The sequence below is a fragment of the Wyeomyia smithii genome, chromosome 2, assembly GCF_029784165.1.
Source record: "Wyeomyia smithii strain HCP4-BCI-WySm-NY-G18 chromosome 2, ASM2978416v1, whole genome shotgun sequence".
Lineage (NCBI taxonomy): Eukaryota > Metazoa > Arthropoda > Insecta > Diptera > Culicidae > Wyeomyia > Wyeomyia smithii.
In genome coordinates this window covers 62,390,080-62,407,962 of record NC_073695.1, presented here as the reverse complement: position 1 = coordinate 62,407,962, position 17,883 = coordinate 62,390,080, and the positions used below count along the sequence as shown (strand labels likewise).

Genomic DNA, 17,883 nt, shown 5'->3' with positions numbered 1-17,883 from the left:
CAGTAATTGTAAAACATAAAATTCAACTAACCGCTTCTATTATAAAACTGCGAGGCACCAAAAGGTGCCAGTTGCCGATTTCTTGTTTACTGGTTTCCGTCCAGAATTCCAGCCATTTTAGTACTTTGCAGTAGCCACCAGCATCACGGGTCAAACCGGCACGAGATGACCGGTACTTTTTTTGTTTTTCCTCCTTTTAGCTGCTAACACCGAGCGTCCGTATGTATCCGGTACGGTTTAATAATGAAACTGATGGGGTGAAATGTTCGAACGATACGTTTTATACCAAGGCTTCGTCAGATAAATAGAAAGAGGGAGGGGCTACATAGATGATGGAATGGTAGAGACAAATGTTTCTTGAAGGCTGCGCCGGCCGCTGTCATAATATTAACACCAACACAAACATGCATTTTTGCAAGGTTTTTTCCGCTAGCAGCAGCATTTGGTAAAACAGAAAATTCAATTAGCCGCTTCTGTACCAAAATTTCGAGGCACCAAAAGGTGCCAGTTGCCGATTATAGTTTCCTGGTTAGTCCGTCCAGAATTCCAGCCATTTAAGTGTTTTGCAGTAGCCATTTACTACTAAAGCCACCAGCATTGCGGGTGAAACCGGCACGAGATGACCGGTACTATTTTGTATTTCCTCCTTTCAGCTGCTATCACCTAGCGTCCGCATGTCACTGGTGCGGTTTTTGAATCAGAATGATGGGGCGCCGGCCGCTGTCGTAAAATTAACACCAACAAAAAGATGCATATTTGCAAGGTTTTTTCCGCTAGCAGCAGCATAAACATCGGAAACAGAAAGTGACAACAACAATAACAACAAAGTCAGATCGATTGTATCCGTTAGTGTCGACTGTGTTTGGGAAGAGAGGTAGTGATTGGCTGCGCGGTATGATTTAGACAATCGATATTAATTACCAATTTTTCAATAGTGTATCTCAAACAATAGTTTGTTTTTGTTACATAAATTTAACCGTAAAAGAATTTCTGATCGATTGATGCCAAAACCTCGAAAACCTGATTATAGATGACTGCAAAATTAGCGCTCAAAACCTGACCACTTTTCTCTGGTTTTCCCTGGTTGAATTACTAGATTTTCAAATTCAGGGGCCTAACTTCGATATAGACGTTAGTCAACGTCAAAAATTGCCAGCGAGTAGGTTTGTTTATAAACAACTAGGACATAAAAATTATCGCATCTCATAATATATCATTTGGGTGCATTTAAATTATAAATATGGCAATGCTACTTACCTTGCTACCAATATTCATTGATTTAAGAAACAATTTCCAACTTAAAACACCTGAATTTGCGGTATTCAATTGCCTAGTTAGTGAGGATATATCAACAAACACGAAAAAGTTATTCGTTGTTGCATAGTGATGCTTCGTCTCCCTCCGAAGTAAAAAAAACGCTTCCTCACCCCGCGCCTAGTTTTTGATCAAACCGTTACACCATGTTCTACTCATCATGTTGTAAATAACTTTTTGACAGTTCCTTATGTGACTTTTTTTGGGGCTCGATAAAGCCGAGAAAAAGAAAATTCATTTTGTTCATTATTCATCGAGCAGTTTGACAGAACGGGGTACGGAGTACTATGGGGCAACGAGTACCAGAAAAAAAAGCCAGTGTTACGTATGTCTTATGTATGTGGTTCTATCTTGAACGTCTATCTGTGGTTTGATGCACGTATGGGTATTGCAGCGTAAAAAAAATCTATATATGTTTTTTCATCATCCTAGGGTCATTTAGAGTGCTTAGATTGATTAGATAGATTGATTGATTTGCGTCCACGATGTTAGCTAGTGTGCTTAGGATAATGGCGGACGCTATAATGTTTGAAGTCTTCATGTATTTTGTTAAAAGAAAAAATATATCTGGCCACATTTGTGTTGCCAATTTTGCAGAAATCCCAAATCTGACGAAAGCAGAGAGGTTCGCATATTACGAATACGCATTATCACGACCGCCATTATGGTGCGTAAAAGCTGGATACTCCTGTATAGAATTCTAACACCGATTGTAACGCCTTCACACGAGCTAGTATGTCTTCCAAATGAAGAAATGTCTTGACATCTCTGACGTGTGCTGAAGTTTTGACGTAAGCGCCAGGAGCACAAAATCACTCCTGGAACGACTTATTTCAAATTATTTGCATATTAACAGAAGCGCTTTATTTCGCAATCCAATCTGATAGCATCTGAATGAATATGATAACAATGTATATGCCATTGCTTAAACATATTTGTTGGTTTTAACAGTAACCTCACTTCTCCTGCAAAATAGCAAAACGATTTCAACGTTTAATCCGCAGCAAGGTCATAATCAAAACACGTTAATCGATCTCATAGCCGCGTTGCAATGCTATTCAAAATGCATTTTGCTTTCAAATGCAAGAAATTATTTTTTACCAGACCGATTACCGATCCAGTGACGAATCCAGAATACTTCGCCAAATCTCGTTCTGGAACTCTAGCACACGGTAAATCTGGCATCTCTGCTCAGTTTGCTTAAGTTTGTTTAATTTCTGAATACACCTTTTTGTTGGTTTATTTTAGCATTTTTTCTGTGAATTCATATTTATCGCACCTTTTCTTAACTTTACTGGATTCTTTGGCACTGTTTTCATTCTCATCGCGCTTTCTTTTTTTGTATGTATTATGTACATGATAGTGTGTAATATTTTTCGCGTATGTCACGTTAGATAAGACGTCAATAGAAAATATATTCGATAGATGTGGTGCTGTTGATGGACTAGGTTTACAACGGCACATAATAAAGTGTGTAAATTTTACTGAAAATCATACATTCGGATGAAATTATCCAAATACGCTCTCATTAGAGGCAAATTCAAAAAAAGTTTCAACTAGCTATCACTGTAATCGTCTACGCACGTTATTCAAATAAAAGCAAAATAGTGACGTTTGAATTAGTTTTATTCAACTAAATACTATTTATCAAAAATTAGTGTAAATGTTCTACAGGTATCTGTTAACACCAAAACTCTTCAAGGAGTATGATGGAACAAAGGTTCGAGACTTTTTCGTTTGAAGTATCGAAATTTAATAAGTCAACTTTCCAATTTAATCGATAATGTTTTCCTTTCCACATTCGTAGGAAATGTATGAACCTGGAGCCTTAGAAAAATATGGAGATCAATTGCTGACAGCTGTTAGTAGTTAAAATAATACAATTCAATTAACTACTCATCAATCCATCTTTCATCATTATATTTCGCAGCTTAATTTAATGTGGAGTTTTGGTTACTATACATCTCCTCTTTTGATCACATTCCTATACCGTCGTGGATATTTCGTGGCGGATTCTGTCGGGACTCTGGCCAAATTTACGACTGGCATTGGATTGCTAGTGGCAGTTTCATTGTGTATGCGGGGCCTAGGTCGGTCCATGAATGTGGTCTATTTGCGCTTTGCAGAATGTCTGGAAAGTGCCAAAAGAAACGAAAAGAATCTCGAAGCAAAAAACCACATTCGCAAATATGATTTTGACTTCAAACATTGGCCCGTAGATTTTACGGTTAAAAACAGTGTGTAAGCCAGCTCCCGTTAACGAAGGTGATAGAACAATGCAACTTTAACTTTTTTTTGTAGGCAACGTGTTCAGTTGCCACGCAATAAGCCTCTATGGATTTCATCACTTCCATGTCAAATTGTGGCATATTTGGCTATTCACACTTTTGGCATACGGATGATTTATCCTGGATCGATACGAATGCTACAGAATTATATTGGTATAAAATTCAATAAATCATTACATTTTGAATTCTACAAACAATCTAACATTTGACCAGATTGAATGAAATGTCTATTTTTAATTAAAAGTATTATTTTTCAGAACCTATGTTGCTTCAGGGTCGTACTAAGCTGATCACAGAGAACGGCGGAAAACGCAATAAAGTCAAAACGGCCGATGGCAACGAAATCGATACATTGTTCATAGATAATCGCAACACAATGGATCCAACAAACAATTCTAATGGTCGCATATTGGTTATCTGTTCGGAAGGCAATGCCGGATTCTACGAGATTGGAATTATGTCTACCCCAATTGAACTGAAATATTCAGTTCTTGGCTGGAACCATCCAGGATTTGCTGGAAGTAGTGTAAGTACTCTCTCAAGGGTTGCTAAAAATAGCACTGCAATTAATATTGTGCTATATTTTCTGAATAGGGTCGGCCGTATCCTGACCAAGATCAAAATGCAGTTGATGCTGTCCTCCAGTTTGCACTAACAGATCTCGGTTTTACGCCAGAAAATATTATTCTTTATGGTTGGAGTATTGGAGGATACTCAACCCTATACGCTGCCTCGCAATATCCGGATGTTAAGGGAGTAATTCTGGATGCTACCTTCGATGATGTATTGCAATTGGCCCTGCCTCGAATGCCAGAAAGTGTTTCCAATATTGTTAAAATTGCCATTAGAGATTATGTAAATTTGAACAACACGGAACTCATCTCGCAATACAATGGTCCAGTCATGTTAATCAGAAGAACGGAGGACGAGATGATTTGTTCACAGTAAACTATTCAAATCGACAGGCTAATCAGCATATCAACTTTTTTCTGCTTTTAGGGAAGGTGAGCTTGGAACAAATAGAGGAAACTTTTTGCTGATCAGTATGCTTAAATACCGATTTCCAAACATATTTAAGACAGACCAGGAAAATCTTGCTAAAGAAATGTTATCAAAACCCATCAAACCCAGTTCAAAAGGTAAGTTTCACCGATTTTAGGATATGAGTAGAGACAGTGGTAATTCGCGGCAAAAAAGTGGAAAATTCGCGGGTGGCAAAATAGAAAATATTCAAAATTCGCGGCAACCTTTTCTTTAGAAAACGTCAAGTGAAGTACTTTTTTTTGGTAAAAACAATAAAAAACAGTTTTATTTACTTCAATTTACGGTAATTTAACCGTACGATTCATGTTTTCTTTGCAGTACGGACTTCAAAACAGGAAAGGTTCAGCCGTTTCGAATACTTACCAAAATTATAATATCGATCTCGCTCTCGCGTATTTTTATAAATGCAAAAATGCTTGCTACTTGAACTTAGTAGGTCCATCTTGCAACTTCGATTTGGCACACTGGATTTCTTTTATTCCAATCGCCAAAATCTTTGCTCGGAGAGGATCTAGTAATCGAACCGTCCGAAAACAATACAACCCAGGCTGACAAAATCTCGTAGTTAGGGACTACTCCATCTTATTGGTTGCGTAGCAAAAGACCTCCCGTTGCCATCGAGGTGCCACTTAATTTTCAGATTTGTCCGTGTTGCTGGTTTTCGCGGCATTTCGCGGATTTTTGTTAATTGCGCTGTCGATGCTGGATTTCGCAGAATTCGCGGCTTCCGCGAAATCGCGATTTACCACTCTCTCTTGATATGAGTTTAGTATCCCATTGCTACCACTTCCAGTTGAAAAATTACACTAAATTGCATTCTCTACAGAGTTCGATGCACTCTGCCTCTCCTGGTTGATGGCTTATCTAACGGACAACGGCAATAACGGTACCTCGCGAAGTTATCCCATCGAGATAGGAGAGGAATATTCTAGCGATCAAAGGAATACGATGGCGACGTATCTCGTAAGTGAATGATATTAAATCATATTGGTTAATTTTATTATCATGTTTCCTCGCTCGCAGATTATAAAACATTTGCAGGATTACAAGTCAACCCATTGCACACCTTTACCTGGAGGACACTTTCAGTCTCCTTGGGAAATTCCAAACGAAACTGATTACGTATTCACTTAAATCGAAGAAAAGATTTGCAGGGATCCTTTTCAAAATACCAGAAACAGCAGCAATTCAATCTGTCACGTTGTGGAACTATTCTTGAAAAGCAAGATGCATCTAAATTATAGGCATACAAAAAATATTTGGGAGAAGGTACGTTATTATAAAAAAACTCCGAATGCTCTGAACGAGCAGAGCCGGATTTACGATTGTGGGGGGCCCAAATGATGTACCTATATTTAATTTATCTTTGGAAACTTACCAAAAAATTGTCACAAATTTTTAATACATCTTTTTATGAGGTTTCTTCACTGAAAACTTATTAATTACGAAATCAACACTCAATTTCTCCAATATATCGTATTTGCATCTTCACAACGCCAAATTTGATAGCCGTTTATTCTTTAGAGTCGTACGCTACTTATTACTAAATAGTTTCATCCCGAAAAAGACAGTTGACCCAGCTGGGTTTATAAATATTAGACTCAAATAAATACGCAATGCAATTTCAGTGTTTAGAATTCATTCAGGCAATTGTTATCTAAAATTGAACAGTGCAAATGTTATTCAAATGAAATATTCTCTAGATTCAAACTGCTTAAAATTTCATTTTTTCTTGATTTGTGGGGCCCGAACTTCCTTGGAACTAACCCCCCTCCCCCCCCATCCTTGATCCGGCTATGGCAAAGAGAAATAATGAAATAATTCTTTCGTGAAGTGTTCATCGAGTATTAGAAACGGTATTTTGCAAAGGACAGCGGATGAAATTAGACTGCATCAGCAGGACAACTGAAACGACATTCTCAACTATTTATTGGTATAATGTAAGTTTATTGCAATAAAAACGAATGCTTAACGCAACATCATCTTACTAAATCGGGAAATCATGTCCAAGAACTCGATGCATAGTTTCATTGTGTTAATTATGCTGAAAAAAAAACTGAGTTTGTCTTGAATTCTAACTTAGAGAAACGTAACTCGAATTCCAAGGTCATCAGGTATAAGAAACTATTTTTGTGATTGGGTGATTATATATACAGCAGAGAACCATTTGTAAAAAAAAACAGTACTAATAAATCCTATAATGTTTAGCAACCATCAATCAGTGGGTTACACTCAAACTAGTTTTCGAAAAACTTCTTGTTGGTGGAAGTTGAAGTCTTGTGTGGCGACTGTATTATGAATCCTATACGAAATATAACTAATCAAAACTACATCTTTGTTGTATTGGTTAAAATCTATTACAGGTAGCATAAAAATTACACTACTAAAAGCATATGAGTAGCTGAGAATTGAATAATACAGAAAACAGATTAGAAATAAAGATTCAGTTCGACATGTTTTTTCACTTCATTCTGAGCGTTGGAATTTTGGATCGTGACAACGATCGTCGATTACCGACAACTGCACCCGCGCTATCTCCTGTAGCCAAAATGTTTTGTTTCATGTGGCCTAGAAGAGCTGTTTTCCGTAATGCACTGCTCCCGTTGGCCGCTACCGGTGTTTTTACGTTCGTTACGCAGCCAAGAGGTGTACGCTGCTGCTGAGTGACGCTGCCTGTCGTGCTTTGAGGTACCTTATCTTTCTTAGGAGTTGCCATTGACGGATTCTCACTCTGAGGAATGATCGTTAGCATTGCTGTTGTTTGAACCTCCTGTTTTATTTCGCTCTGTTTGTCTGGAGATTTATCTTCAATTTTGCTTTCCTCTGGTTTACTATCTTCTTCAAACACAATGGGTGTCCGCTGAATTTGGATTGAAGGGGAACGAGGATCTTTACCTGCATCATATAACCCCTGAATAATACCGTCAATTTCAGCCTTCAACTCGGTGTTCAAACTGGTATCGCTGAATATACTACCGGCTTCTTCGGTAGAAGTTGGCGTGGGGCTAACAATAATTTTTGTCAACGATTCTTCACATTCTTTGAAAGACAATGATTTGTCACTGATGGAAAGTTCATCTTGACAACTGATTTCTTCATACTCAATGGAAGATCCTTGCAGGCTTATGTTTGATGCATCTGTTTCATTTAAAATAAGTGGTGTTCGGAGAAAAAAGCTAGGAGAGCGTGGATCTACCACAGATTGCAGCTTCTCGGCAGTAGGTGTCTGAACATTATCTAGAATTTCCGTTAAGTCCGATGTCAAATCGCGTACTTTTGTAATAGAAGATTTGTCTTGGATAATCTATTTTACAAGCATAACGATTAATATGGCCTTCTGTTACTATTTCAAAACAATAATGAATATGTACCTCATTTGTTGCTCCAATGGGACTGCGGTTAATATTCACTGTTAAAGATCGAGGATCGGACAAGTTCCACTGATGCGATGAAGTTTCCGTTGGGGCTACTTTGCTGTGAAATACACCCATGTTTCACTAAAGTACTAATATAAGCTCCTAAGGTAGGATTTTGTTAAAACTATTATTCCCGATGGCGGTTATTTAAACTTCACGCGCAGTCAATAGAATGTACTGGTCAGTAGTTGCGTTGCAGTTTGCAGCGCAAATTCAAATACGGTTGACAGAGGCCGGTATGCATTTCGATACTAAAATACACGCTTACTCAGGGCTCTATTCATTTGCGACTAATGTAGCCTACACCCAGAGAAAGAACCCCTTATGACTTTGCGCCACAAGGATCTCTTAGAGCAAGCCCACCAGTGGCTAAATTGAAGTTTCTAAAGCTAGTTTGGCAACTCCCACCATAACGCGGCAACCGCACCGGGCGTTGCTATGTTGGTTTGGGAAATAGGGATCCCCATCTCGGGTAGTAGCGAGTTATTAAATTTGGCAACGCGATAGCAACGAGCCGGATCGTTGCTATTTGATGAAATGTCAAACTGTTGTTTTTTTTTGTGCTCGATAGTGAATGTTCGTAATAATATTACGAAGATGATGAGTGTTTCGAATGCGGACTCAATTGGTCGGCCTCGGAAGACGAAGTGTTTTGCCTCGCTTGTGAAACACGTCGTAGGACGCAAGTGTCGGCGTGAACCACTACTCAATTTTATTTTCGATTGAGCTGAAATTTTGCACAGGGTGTTTTTTCGGGCAGGTAAACATTTTGTATAGGTTTTTTATTGAGATGACCATTTTGGTTGGCATTTTGGTCTGCAACCTACACGATGCGGAAAGCTCAAATCCTCACAAGATTGGCCAATATTATTCAATAAACCTGGAAGGTTTAAGCAAATCTGCTCGGGAGTATTACAACTATTTTCCCGTTTCGTTCGGTCGTTGTACAAAAAACCATTTTTCTCCTTTACCGCTGTTTCAATCTTCAAAAACAACCTAAGATGCGTTCGAAAGCGGCGTTGGAGATGGTCATCGGTATAGACCGTTGTTAAAACGCTGGATGGCACCTTCCTCCGTATGGCGGTCAATATTTGGCTATTTACTAGGCTGAGAGTCGCCCCGAATCTTTCCAAAAACCATTTTCTTAATCGCGTATAAGGAAGTTTGTTTTGCGATATCACTTTCTTCATCACTAGAATCAATCAAATAATCAAAAACAATTTACGCGTTCTATATTTAAGTTCTTTTTGGCGACAAATTTTCAAATATTAATAGCAAACTGTGGGAACCGAGACAGTATGAAATACAGAATACAACTAATGACAGTTCACCAGCTTTCAGTAGAATAGTCATTTAAGCCAACGTTGCGAGACGTGCCCAGTTTTACGGAATTACTTTAAATAAACATATAAGGATGAAAAAATTTATGTACGCACAAGTAAAAAAATCTGCAAAAGAATTATGTTATAGATAATTGGGTGAACGGAAACAAAGTTACGTAAAATGGAGGGAACATTTTATGAAGTAGAAAGAACGTAGATCATTCCGGAAACGATTGACTGACGGATAAGTTGGTTATTACTAGATCCGCAAAAAAATATGCGAAATACATCACAAACAAACATTTTGCCAACGCTGGCTAGTGACGGTCTTCAGAAATTGGCAACTGCCGGTGTGAAAAAGAAATAGTGGAATTGGTAATCCCCATTAGCAACAACCGGTGCGAAAATCGGTTGCTATCCAAAATAGCAACGGCCAGCGTTGTGAAAGTAGCAACTCAAATGGCAACTCACCGGTGCACTTGCTCTTATAGAAGTTATAAAGGCATCCTTAACGGTGCGCTTCTATAGAGTTCTCCAGGCGCGTTTGTATCAGTGCGATGTATTAAATTTTTCTTTGTTAGCTGTAAGAATTTTTTGTCACCTGTGAGAACTGTCATCTAAAAGAGAGAATAAAAAACTACCGAGTTTGATTCACACTATCACAAATTTCAATAAACAGTGTAAAGCGGGCCGTGTCGTAGTGTTCGTGTGTTTTCGCTTAGAGAACTCTATACCCCGTTTGGCAGCGCTCTATCATCACTTCACACCGTACCGTTCGCTGCGCGCTAGAGAAATAGTAGCCGAGCTTCCGGGAAGCGTCGCGCTCTATAATTTAGCAGCCCGATAACAGCGCTGCTAAAGGTTTGGCTGGATGAAACGTCAAACTGAAACGATAGCTACGACCAGTGTGAAAACGGGTGAGTGTCCAAAATAGCCGCGCTGTACACAGCTGCTATAACAACTCAAATGGTACCGCACTGTTAAGGATGCCCTAAGTTTGTCTTATGAATTGAAGGGGAAATTTTATTCTCGACTACTTACGATTTTCATAAGTCATACTTATAAATTTATTAGTTGTATGTATGCATGTAATAAGAACAGACATATCGAAATCATAGCTTTTCAATGTGAATTTCATGAAGAGATTGATATGAATATCATTAGTTTAATGTTATAAAGCTCATAATTGCTGCCATGGAATTTATAATATTAGGGAAAGTTAACATGTTTTGTTCAAAAAAAGTTTTTTACTCTAGTTCTTACTTAGTTTTTACTCGCAAATATCGCAAATATATGATTAAAAGTACAAGTAAACGTCAGGTAATATTTCGAAATTTTGAATTTCGTAAAACAAGTTCGCCTTTAATTCCTCTTGCCGAGTGTCGCCAGCGTTGTCCTCTTTGATGATCACAAAATTTATTAGTTGCTAGAATAAACATAGATGACATGATGTAATGGATTTGTTGAGAGGTACTTACAGTTTTTTGCTCCAATTTTCACCAGCTGACACCAGCTGTGCAAATTTCAGCTTAGCTTTATCCAAAAACTTCAAACACTTATCTGACGGTGCACTAACAATAAAATCAACAATTCTGGTCTGCCATTTTGCAGATATAAGATATGACTATGGAATTTTCACAATGTTGACATTTATGAAAATCGTAAGTTACGCGTATGGGATGCACATAACGTTCATATGAAAATCCTAAAATATACATATGAAATTTATAAGCCTGATATGTAATGCATAAGTGTCTTATGAAATCAAAATTATGCATGTTCATAAGTTGTAACTTATGAAATTCTTAAGTTGATCATACACAAGGTTTGTGAACCACCAGGTAAAAATCACGGTGATTAACCAATTTTGGAGCATTCTCAATTTATTGTTTGAGCCCTATTTAGAGTTCTAAGCGAAGTGAAAATCTCATACAAAATGTTCATTTTTTCACGCTCGTGAAATATGCAACCTGTAAAAATTTCACTTCACTTGCAACTGTAAACAAATTTGATCCAGCGAAATCGAAGGTTGTGGATCTCATCTTTTTCACTTGGGTTTACTTTTTTCACGCATGCAAACGCTAGTGAAAAAAGCAGCAGCAAGCGAAAACTTGCGTGCGTTTATATTCTGTCAGTTGCAGCCAATTTTCACTTCGCTCGGAGTGTAAACTCGTGAATTTCGTTTTACTTAAACTGTAAACTGCAGGCTGGTGAAATACCTGCGTGTTCCACAAATGGGTTTTCACGACAGATTTCGCAAGCGAAAATTTACGCTTTTTCATTTATCAAATTTTTCACTTCGCTTGGAACTGTAAACTATGCTTTAGCAATAAAACATGAAAAATGTGTGAAAATGAATATTTCCTATATTGTACCTGATTGCAACACCTTTCAATGTGTTACCTTCCCGAAAAAAAATTTACGATGTATTTTGCGGTGAGAACAGTTAACGGACAATATTTTTTATTGTAGCCATAAAAAATACGGTATTTTTACTGTAAGCTTGTAAACGATTGTTGTCATTACCATGTTTTAACAACGTTTTTTGTTGTTGAATCTACCACCGACAATAATTTTACCATGAAAAACATTGTTGTATGGGAAATTTGTCTAGAAAAATGCTGTTAAGATACATAACGACCCCCCTTTTCATGGTAAAAATGGCAAAAACGATGTTTTTTGTTGTTCTGGACAATGATATCAAATGTAAAATTGATATATTCACAATGAAAAACATAGTTAAATTATGGTATAACTATGTACAATTACAGCAACTTTTAAGGTTTTTTTAATGTTATTTTTTTTCGAGCAGTGACGCGATGGGTTTGTTAGTCTATTTATATATTTTTAGTTACTGAGCATAAGATTTTATCTATTGCAAAGTTAGCTATTTCATACATATATATTATTCTGACAGTTTCGTCTGATTTCCGCTTCGCTCGATGCGTAAACTCGAGAATTTTGCTTTACATGGAACTTCAGTACACAACCAGGTTTTCACGATTGATTTGCTAGCGAAATTTTTTAGCTGGTTCACTTGTCTGATTTTTACTTCGATTGGAACTAAAAACTATGCTTGAAATGATAGAAAATACCATGATATTTTTCTACACACTTATTTTTTTTTGCCGGGTCTCGGTAATTTTTGCCGAGAACGGCACCACTGAGTGCTCGGTTAGAAAAAAAAAATGACAGCTCTCACATTTTTTCGAAAATCTCGGTTCAACCTAACTGAAGTTTCGGCACAAAATATTAACGAGCCGAAATATCAGTTAGGTGAACCGAGATTCACGAAAAAATGTGACAGCTGTCATTATTTTTTTAACCGAGCACTCAGTGTTGCCGTTCTCGGCAAAAAATTACCGAGACCCGGCATAAAATTTTAAGTGTGTAGGTGTGCTCATGAAATGTAGTTCACCCAACCGCCATTAATTTAGGAGGGGCGCCACTTTTTTGTTGCTCGTATTGTTAACTATAGGTTTCAATCATAGGCTGACCAGATTTTCTCGGGATGAAAACGGAACAAATGGGTTCAAAAAACGGGACACATGAAAAAATTGATTTTTGTAAAATTTTTACCAACCAAAGCATGCAAACAATTATTCATTGCTTTGATGAACTTTCCCGATCCTGAAGAGTGTGATTTTTTGCAATGAGTTCCTGAAACTTGTCGTATGATTATCGAGATTTTGACTAACAATTATCATGGTCTCAACTTTCAATCGCGACTTTTTCGTCAGTTCATGATAGGGGATGTCCTTCCAGTGGTGCGGTACTGTCAGGAAGGCACAAAACGTACCTAGTAATATTGGAAAAATCCTGGCTGCTTGGAAACTTATTTTCCATTTAGGAAAATTCCAATGCAAAGCTATTATATGCTATTTAAGATTTTTTAAGGAGTATCCGAAAACAGTACAAAATGGCAAAAAGACGGGACGGGTAAAAAGAGTCGAAAAAACGGTACTTTCCCGTTCAAAACGGTACGTCTGGTCAGCGTATTAAATCATCTACTAACTATCATTACTAACATAGAAATTGCATTTTTTCGAGGGAGTATATTTTATTACATTCTGGAATTCGATTCCGGGGAAATTTTACACTCGGGGAATTGGATTGCAGAGAACATTTCCAACAAAGGTTTTCGGGGAAATGTTATACAACCGTTCATTGTCATTCACTGTATCTTATTCGGTATAGGGATGTCAATAGCTCGTTCAAATGCTTTCTTCTTTACCGGTAGTTGAATTCTACGTGAAAATTACATGAAACGCATATGTCTACTGAATAAGGTTCATGGGATAAATTATCTCACCAGATCATGATGTACTCCAATGACAATCACGTAAAATCGACGTGAAAATGACAGTGGAAAATATTCGCATAACTTTTTCGGTAATTATAACGTGAAAATTATTTTAACTGTTGTTTCTTTTCCGCCGCAAGATATTTGTGTTAATCTGTCGAGTAAATACTACCTATTTTAAGACTTTTCTTTTATTTATGTGTACGTTACGTTAAACCTTTCATCTGTTTCGTTTCGGTTTTTGCCTACACGCTCGTAAATAATAACTCATGAACTGAGCAACTCTGACTTAGTTTAGAACGATGTTCGTAGACGTCAAAAAATGAGTAGAAGTCCTTTTTGATTTTGTGTAACTTTGACTCACTTTTTGGGTTCCCTTCATATAACTTCTTTCTGAGTAACGTCGCATATGACGACGTCCATTTTGAAAGGTGATTATGATGTGCTTCAGTTTGTAACATATGTTTTTTAATTGTGTGCGCCTCAGAAGGCATTCTAACTGTTTACTTTTATTACAAGGTAATTATTGCTGAACATGTGGTGTCGTTTATTGGCCGTGGCGGATTTCTAGCCAGTAATGAAACTGAACTGTACCCAAAGAAATGAGTAATGTCGTACTCAAATTTTGAGTAATAATGACTCATTTTAAAGACGCCAAGTGTTACTCAGTTTTGAGAATTTACTTTTTACGAAAATGCGTCAAATGTTACTCATTTTAGAGTTATTATTTACGAGCGTGTATTCTTCGTGTAAACATGCAGGGAAATCAGATGTGCAGATTTGTCTGCAAAATGCATATATTTAGAGTTCGTGTGCAGATTTTTATTGATTCGCAGATATTTGCAGACTTTCAATAGTTTCCGAAGATTTTTGTCAGAGTTTCCTCATATTTACGCTGATTTTCTCAAAATGTGTGCAGATTTTTACCTGTGTGAGCGATTTTTTTTCGAATTACGGATAGATTTTTTTCAGATTTCAAGCACAGATTTTTCCGGTTTTTCGAGCAGTTGCAGACATTTTTCAAAAACATCTGGCATCTCTGTAAACATGTCATGTTTGAATGGAACATTTTAAACCGCGTGTTGTTTCGATACTGTCGACATCTAAAATTATTATTGTTTGTATTTCATATTAAATTATTCTCCGGAAATATCATTAATTGGAGATGAAGGTGCAGCAGACGAATAAAAAGTTGAAGAGTAAAACCAGTAAGCGAAATGAAAAAACATCAAAAAAGCGCAAACTGGAAGAACTGGATGCCTCCTCCGAGGATGAGGGAATTGAATTAAAAGATACCAGAACATCCGATGAACCAGTACCCAAAAAGGTTTTTTTTTATTTATTCATTTGCACCAAATGTGCCAGTACTTCTAAGCGTTATTATTTATGGCTTTCTTAGACTAAATGGATTAACAAACAACGAGTGCTGGTATTGTGCGCACGCGGTATCAATCATCGTGACCGCCATCTGATGAAGGATTTGAAATCGTTGATGCCTCACCACCGCTCGGAACCGAAAATGGAACGCTGGAAGACCTTATCAGTGGTGAACGAGATGAGTGAAATGAAACATTGCAATAAGGTGGTGCTATTCGAAGGACGTCGAAAACGGGATCTATATATGTGGCTTGCAAATGTTAACGAAGGACCATCGGTAAAATTTTTGATTGAAAACGTCAATACCATGGGTGAAATGAAACTGACAGGCAACTGTCTGCGAGGGTCTCGCCCCATACTTTCCTTCGATCAGGAATTTACCAAGCAACCGCACATGGCCGTGATCAAAGAATTGCTAACGCAAATTTTTGGTGTTCCCAACCATCACCCTAAAAGCCAACCCTTCGTTGATCGTGTTATTAGTTTTACATGTTTGGATAACCGCATTTGGTATCGCCACTTCCAGATCCTGTCGGAGGACGGTGGATTAGCGGAAATCGGACCCCGATTTGTGTTAAATCCGATCCGTATTTTCGATGGATCCTTTTGTGGTAATCCGATCTGGGAGAACCCGACCTATCAAAGTCCTGCTAAGCATCGCCAACTACTGCGTAAGGCTGCCAAAGATAAGTATCTAAATAAGCAGAAGCAAAAGATTGATCAGGTGGTAAACGCACCTAAACAAACCCACGATTTTGATCCACATGCCGATGTTTTTCAAGGGGATCTTCGTAAAAAGGCACAGGAACTGGTTAAGAAGGATAACCAATCACACACAAAGGAAGCCAAACGGAAGGCTATCGATGAACAGCATGCTCATATGAGTAAAAAAGAAGAAATGCGAAAACTTAAGAAACTGGTTCAGGTGAAAAAGGTCGGAAAGGCTGTACAAAACAAAAAGAATAAAACGAAAAAGGTGAATTTAAAAGCGAAAGATAGTAACAAAACAAAACCGCGGTTTCTGAGAAGTGAGTGAGACCCGTTTTCAGAATATTTCTCATAAATAATATACGTTTCAAATCGACGGATTTTTACAGTTATTGAAAGAAATCGAAACAAACCTATAGTGTCTCGTCCAATAATTTTAATGGTTTTTTGGTCTCTTGAGTCGAATTTTCTTTGTAATCATTTTGATTTATCAGAATCGAATTTACAATTGAAATCCAACAACTTCCATGATTAGAATAGCAATAACAGTTAGTTCGTCTTATAGGATAGAAATGCTGAACAAATCACTGTATCAAAGTTCAAAGGACAGTAGATGAGCAATGTTGCTTTAAATATTTAAATAGTACTGGATTAGGATCTATATATTTCTCTTGCGTCTTTACAAAGATACACCGTTAACATAATTATAAATCAAAAATTAGTTCCAGTGAAAACACTTATACATTCGGCAGGTCTCGCCTTTCCGCCGGACGTGTGCCAACGTTGAATTGTGTGGGGCACCGATTGGTACGGAGGGCAAGAGTGCGTAGAATATTGAGGTTTTGCAATATCGCTTTGTCGTGTTCCTCGAACAGAACATTTGTAAATTGTTTGCATTCTCTACAGAAGCGACCGGTTACGGGCTTGCTTGTAAAAATAGTTAGATTGATAAGCAATATAATACTACGACGTATATCTAGTTCTTTTTTGATCCACCAAAACCAGCGAATCCCATAATAGCGGCTAGCTCCGAGGTACCTGCGTCGGCATCATCGACGTCTTCAATTTTTCGCTTACGCTCTTTCCTCTTCTCGCGTTTATATTCTCGGTAACGTTCTTCTTCTTCTTTAGCTTCTTTTACACGACTCTCTAGCTCGTAATCCTTTTTCTTTTCCTCAGTTTTCTTTTTGTTAATTTTAAATCGTTCCTTTACCTGATCTAGTGAACTTCTTTCGACTTTCATCGACATACCAAGATTACGTTGATGCTTTTTGCCGTTAATGTGGTCAAGGAAATTAATAGAATCCTTGACCACGCAGTCACATACGTTGCAGTAATACCCTCCAGACTGTGACGATGGGGTACTCTTGTTAATGACCATACTCTTGCCTAGCTTTGAGTCAAGGTCGACTTTGTACTCGCGTTGCTTGAGTAATTCCTTAGTAACAGGTTCTGAAATAGATAAAACATTGTTAACAATAACAGTGGTACTTTGTCAGTATTCACCATCTTCGGTGGTAGTGTTCGCCTTGGCAAGAGCCCGCTCCTGGGCTAAACGTTCGTACTCCTTCCGGTCCCATTTGCGACGATGATCATCAGGGCGCATCGACATCTTTGTGCTGTTGGGGCCCTGCTAACAAAGGCCGCTATATTCGTCACTAAGAAAAAATGAGTGTGTATGTCAGAAAATAATGATAGTTTTTGCGATTTGTATATTTACCAAAAATAAAATAAATGCAAAATTGCTTAGGCAAAAATTCCAAATCCTGATGTAAAAAGCTTGACGTTTTTCTGTTTACCAGGCTTGCCAAAAACTAATCAGGGTAGCATTAGGGAGCTCTAAGAGAGATGTGAGCCGTTATCAACCAAGTGATTGGGTCCGTTCCTAAACCGCGTGGTAATATTTTGATCACTTTTTATGCCCCTGTACCCCTCCGTGTCTTTCGTGGACTTTTGGCCAAATCTTCCTCCCCCCCCCCTCTTTAACTGACTTTAACCAAGTGGACTTTTCATTTGTCAAGTGCCGAAAATTCACTATTTTTTACTGCAGTGATGATTCGCTCGTTGGTTGTTCGTTAGTTGGAGGTTCGTTAGTTGAGTGTTCGCTAGTT

At 37.8% G+C, this 17,883-nt stretch overlaps 4 protein-coding genes across 4 annotated transcripts; 2 read left to right on the top strand and 2 right to left on the bottom strand.

The window, feature by feature from the left end:
• Nucleotides 1-2,667: 2,667 nt before the first annotated feature.
• Nucleotides 2,668-6,976, top strand: LOC129724225 (phosphatidylserine lipase ABHD16A). Its single transcript, XM_055678937.1, has 9 exons — nt 2,668-3,034; nt 3,122-3,175; nt 3,245-3,555; nt 3,616-3,755; nt 3,860-4,128; nt 4,197-4,546; nt 4,602-4,741; nt 5,473-5,609; nt 5,670-6,976. Exons 1-9 carry the CDS (start codon nt 2,978-2,980, stop codon nt 5,778-5,780), a joined length of 1,569 nt encoding a protein of 522 aa, XP_055534912.1. The 5' UTR covers nt 2,668-2,977; the 3' UTR covers nt 5,781-6,976.
• LOC129724227 (uncharacterized) lies at nt 6,592-8,281 on the bottom strand. Its single transcript, XM_055678938.1, has 2 exons — nt 8,018-8,281; nt 6,592-7,950 (listed from the first exon to the last, which is right to left on the bottom strand). Exons 1-2 carry the CDS (start codon nt 8,135-8,137, stop codon nt 7,108-7,110), a joined length of 963 nt encoding a protein of 320 aa, XP_055534913.1. The 5' UTR covers nt 8,138-8,281; the 3' UTR covers nt 6,592-7,107.
• A 6,447-nt stretch (nt 8,282-14,728) lies between these two features.
• LOC129721612 (ribosome biogenesis protein BRX1 homolog) lies at nt 14,729-16,148 on the top strand. Its single transcript, XM_055674370.1, has 2 exons — nt 14,729-15,014; nt 15,087-16,148. The coding sequence occupies exons 1-2, from the start codon at nt 14,853-14,855 to the stop codon at nt 16,098-16,100; spliced, it is 1,176 nt and encodes a 391-aa protein (XP_055530345.1). The 5' UTR covers nt 14,729-14,852; the 3' UTR covers nt 16,101-16,148.
• Nucleotides 16,149-16,407: 259 nt separating this feature from the next.
• Nucleotides 16,408-17,589, bottom strand: LOC129721613 (zinc finger matrin-type protein 2). Its single transcript, XM_055674371.1, has 3 exons — nt 17,493-17,589; nt 17,279-17,430; nt 16,408-17,224 (listed from the first exon to the last, which is right to left on the bottom strand). Exons 2-3 carry the CDS (start codon nt 17,382-17,384, stop codon nt 16,749-16,751), a joined length of 582 nt encoding a protein of 193 aa, XP_055530346.1. The 5' UTR covers nt 17,385-17,430; nt 17,493-17,589; the 3' UTR covers nt 16,408-16,748.
• Between the last annotated feature and the right edge of the window lie 294 nt (nt 17,590-17,883).

What these genes read in the sequence shown, in the direction of transcription:
- LOC129724225 (XM_055678937.1), top strand. Translation starts at nt 2,978, where the DNA reads ATGTTCTACAGGTATCTGTTAACACCAAAACTCTTCAAGGAGTATGAT. An exon ending in CAGGATTTGCTGGAAGTAGT is followed by an intron (nt 4,129 to 4,196) that starts GTAAGTACTCTC and finishes TTTTCTGAATAG; the next exon opens with GGTCGGCCGTATCCTGACCA. An exon ending in CATCAAACCCAGTTCAAAAG is followed by an intron (nt 4,742 to 5,472) that starts GTAAGTTTCACC and finishes CATTCTCTACAG; the next exon opens with AGTTCGATGCACTCTGCCTC.
- LOC129724227 (XM_055678938.1), bottom strand. Translation starts at nt 8,137, where the DNA reads ATGGGTGTATTTCACAGCAAAGTAGCCCCAACGGAAACTTCATCGCAT. An exon ending in CCATTGGAGCAACAAATGAG is followed by an intron (nt 7,951 to 8,017) that starts GTACATATTCAT and finishes CTTGTAAAATAG; the next exon opens with ATTATCCAAGACAAATCTTC.
- LOC129721612 (XM_055674370.1), top strand. Translation starts at nt 14,853, where the DNA reads ATGAAGGTGCAGCAGACGAATAAAAAGTTGAAGAGTAAAACCAGTAAG. An exon ending in ATGAACCAGTACCCAAAAAG is followed by an intron (nt 15,015 to 15,086) that starts GTTTTTTTTTAT and finishes TGGCTTTCTTAG; the next exon opens with ACTAAATGGATTAACAAACA.
- LOC129721613 (XM_055674371.1), bottom strand. Translation starts at nt 17,384, where the DNA reads ATGTCGATGCGCCCTGATGATCATCGTCGCAAATGGGACCGGAAGGAG. An exon ending in GAACACTACCACCGAAGATG is followed by an intron (nt 17,225 to 17,278) that starts GTGAATACTGAC and finishes TATCTATTTCAG; the next exon opens with AACCTGTTACTAAGGAATTA.